The 2,500-nt window shown below is 40.2% G+C and overlaps 1 protein-coding gene across 1 annotated transcript in view; it reads left to right on the top strand.

Annotated features, from left to right (window-relative positions):
* The window catches only part of LOC101856168 (inositol 1,4,5-trisphosphate receptor type 1), a gene marked incomplete in the record, with an annotated part of 208,126 nt that overhangs the window by 149,062 nt on the left and 56,564 nt on the right, over positions 1–2,500 (top strand). Inside the window, 2 exon segments of the mRNA XM_035968813.1 lie at positions 524–608; positions 2,174–2,361. Coding sequence (XP_035824706.1) covers positions 524–608; positions 2,174–2,361 — 273 coding nt within the window.

Here is a 2,500-nt window from a genome sequence, read left to right as displayed (position 1 = left end):
GTTTAATAATTATAATAATATATGCAAAAACCCTGTACCAAGTTTTATAAGTTAATAACATGTCGATTATTTGGCTCTTATAAAGAAAAAAAAGCAAAGTTCTTACGTCCACCAATCTGAAAAAAATAGTAAAGTCAAAATAAAACTTGAGGAGACTTCCAAGGCAAAAGATAGGGGATCAGACAGAGGTTTTGCATGTGTTCGTTTGTCTGTGTGTGCGTGCCTCTGTGTGTGTGTGTGTGTGTGTGTGTGTGTGTGTGTGTGTGTGTGTGTGTGTGTGTGTGTGTGTGTGTGTGTGTGCATTAATGCATGTTGGTGGGTATACTTGTCTGTGTGTATATATGCGTGTCCGTGTGTGTACATATAAGTATGAGATTGGCGCTCATATGACTTTATGCAGCTGCGGACGCTCTAGTAAAACTAAATATAGTATAAGAAACAAATTCTCAGCGCTTGCACTTTTTAATGTTAAATTGTACTCACAATGTACTATAATATATCATTTAAATACTGTGCTCCTCAGGGAATCGATTCTAACGGAGAACGACAATATGCCAAGGCTTCGTTACTTTATCAGTCTTTTGGATTTGCTTGCTGCCTGTGCTGAGGTGGGTTTCACTTTATTTCACTAGTCGATTTTCACTTGTCGATTTTGACAGTTTGTTCGTGTTTGAGCGCTTCATCCGCTGCTCGCACTGTATGCTTTCCGGGAAGCTGAGAATTTTTCTGAGTGTAATATGGTTTGCTGGGGTAATAATCTAGTGTAAAGTGCATAGAGCTAGCTGTCGATTGGGGATAAGCGCTGTACAAATGCTATTTAGTAGTTTTAGTAGTAGTAGTAGTACTAGTAGTAGTAGTAGTAGTAGTAGTAGTAGTAGTAGTAGTAGTAGTAGTAGTAAGTTTTCTTCATTGGACGAGAAGCAATTTAGAGATATAGGCGTGAACTATAATACCCTAGACAGTGCACTGTTTCGCAGTCTCGGTTCATTGTGGCGAGTACCATTTGATTTATTTTGGAAAGGCCTCTTACACGAATGTTCCTCACTTCACCCATGTGTGAATGTTTATCTGGCTTTTGACGGCGAAAGATCCTTCAGTTTGTTAACGTTTTGGCGCTTAAAACCAGCTGCTTACACTATATACCGCACGAGAAGTCGAGAATATTTCTGTGTGTTCTTGGGTCTGCTGAGGTAATAATAGTCGTAACACTAAGAGCATAGAGCACTGGTCATCATTATTAAGTGCCAGACCTGAAATAGGCATCAACTATCATGGTCCTCCATTCATTTTTCCGCTCAGATGTTCCCAAAAACCATATACGATCATCCGCGTGTTTCTTTGTCACCCATCTGTTCAGGTTTTCCATATATAGATTTCTCTGAGTCTAACCCTGACTTGTTTGCCTACAGCTTATTCCTGTTAGAGAGATGTTCAAAATCTTTATGTCGAGCCAAGTGTCCTAGAAACTGCTTTTGTTGCTTTCTATTTGTTCTTTTTAATGAGCTGGACATGGATGTACGCTCTAGGAATGCAGTTGTCATTATTATTAGTATCAATACCATCATTACCATCATCGCCATCATCATCATCCTCATCCTCATTATCATCTCCATCATCATCATCATCATCATGGCAATTCGAGTTATTTGGACGAGTGGAGGTGCCTCTAAGTATAATGACAATGGAACCGAAAAAGAGCCTCGCTCTCGCTCGAAGATTTCTTCGTGGAGTCCACCAGGCCCTTTAAGGAAACCCAAAAAAAATCATCATCATCATCATCATCATCATCATCATCATCATCATCATCATCATCATCATCATCATCACCACTACCACCACCACCTTCTCCCTGCTTGACAATCTCAGTATAGTACGAGAACAAATATTACTGCTCGGCTAACATTCTCAACAAGTGTTCTGAACTCTTGCTCTTAACCAGGGAGAGAACCTGTTCATAGAATCAATCATCACCATCACTATCACCATCACCATCATCACCATCATCATCATCATCATCATCATCATCATCATCATCATCATCATCATCATCATCATCACCACCACCACCACCACCATCTCCCTCCTCGACAATCTCAGTATAGTACGAGAACAAATAATATAACTGCTGAACTAACATTCTCAACAAGGGTTCTTAACTCTCGCTCCTAACCAGGGTGAGAATCTGTTCATAGAGTCTCTATGTCAGACCATCCTCCCGATGGACGAGCTGCTGCTAATCCTCAACAACCCGGCCATCGACAACGTGCTGAAGAAGCCGTTCCTGAGATGCCTGCACCATGTGTACATGAAGAGCACAGGGAATGTGGTGGACATGCAGACTAGTGAGATCCCACACGACACGTAAGTTGGGAACTCGGACATCGGTGTCTGTATTTATTTATATTTATATTCTAGTGGACGATGATGGCCGAGCAGGAGATGGAGTACACTATTTTATACATATATATAAATATATATATTATATATTTATATATATATA

Source organism: Aplysia californica, unplaced genomic scaffold (genome assembly GCF_000002075.1).
Source record: "Aplysia californica isolate F4 #8 unplaced genomic scaffold, AplCal3.0 scaffold00086, whole genome shotgun sequence".
NCBI lineage: Eukaryota > Metazoa > Mollusca > Gastropoda > Aplysiida > Aplysiidae > Aplysia > Aplysia californica.
The sequence above is the reverse complement of the archived record's forward strand: the minus strand, read 5'-3'. Positions and strand labels throughout refer to the sequence as shown.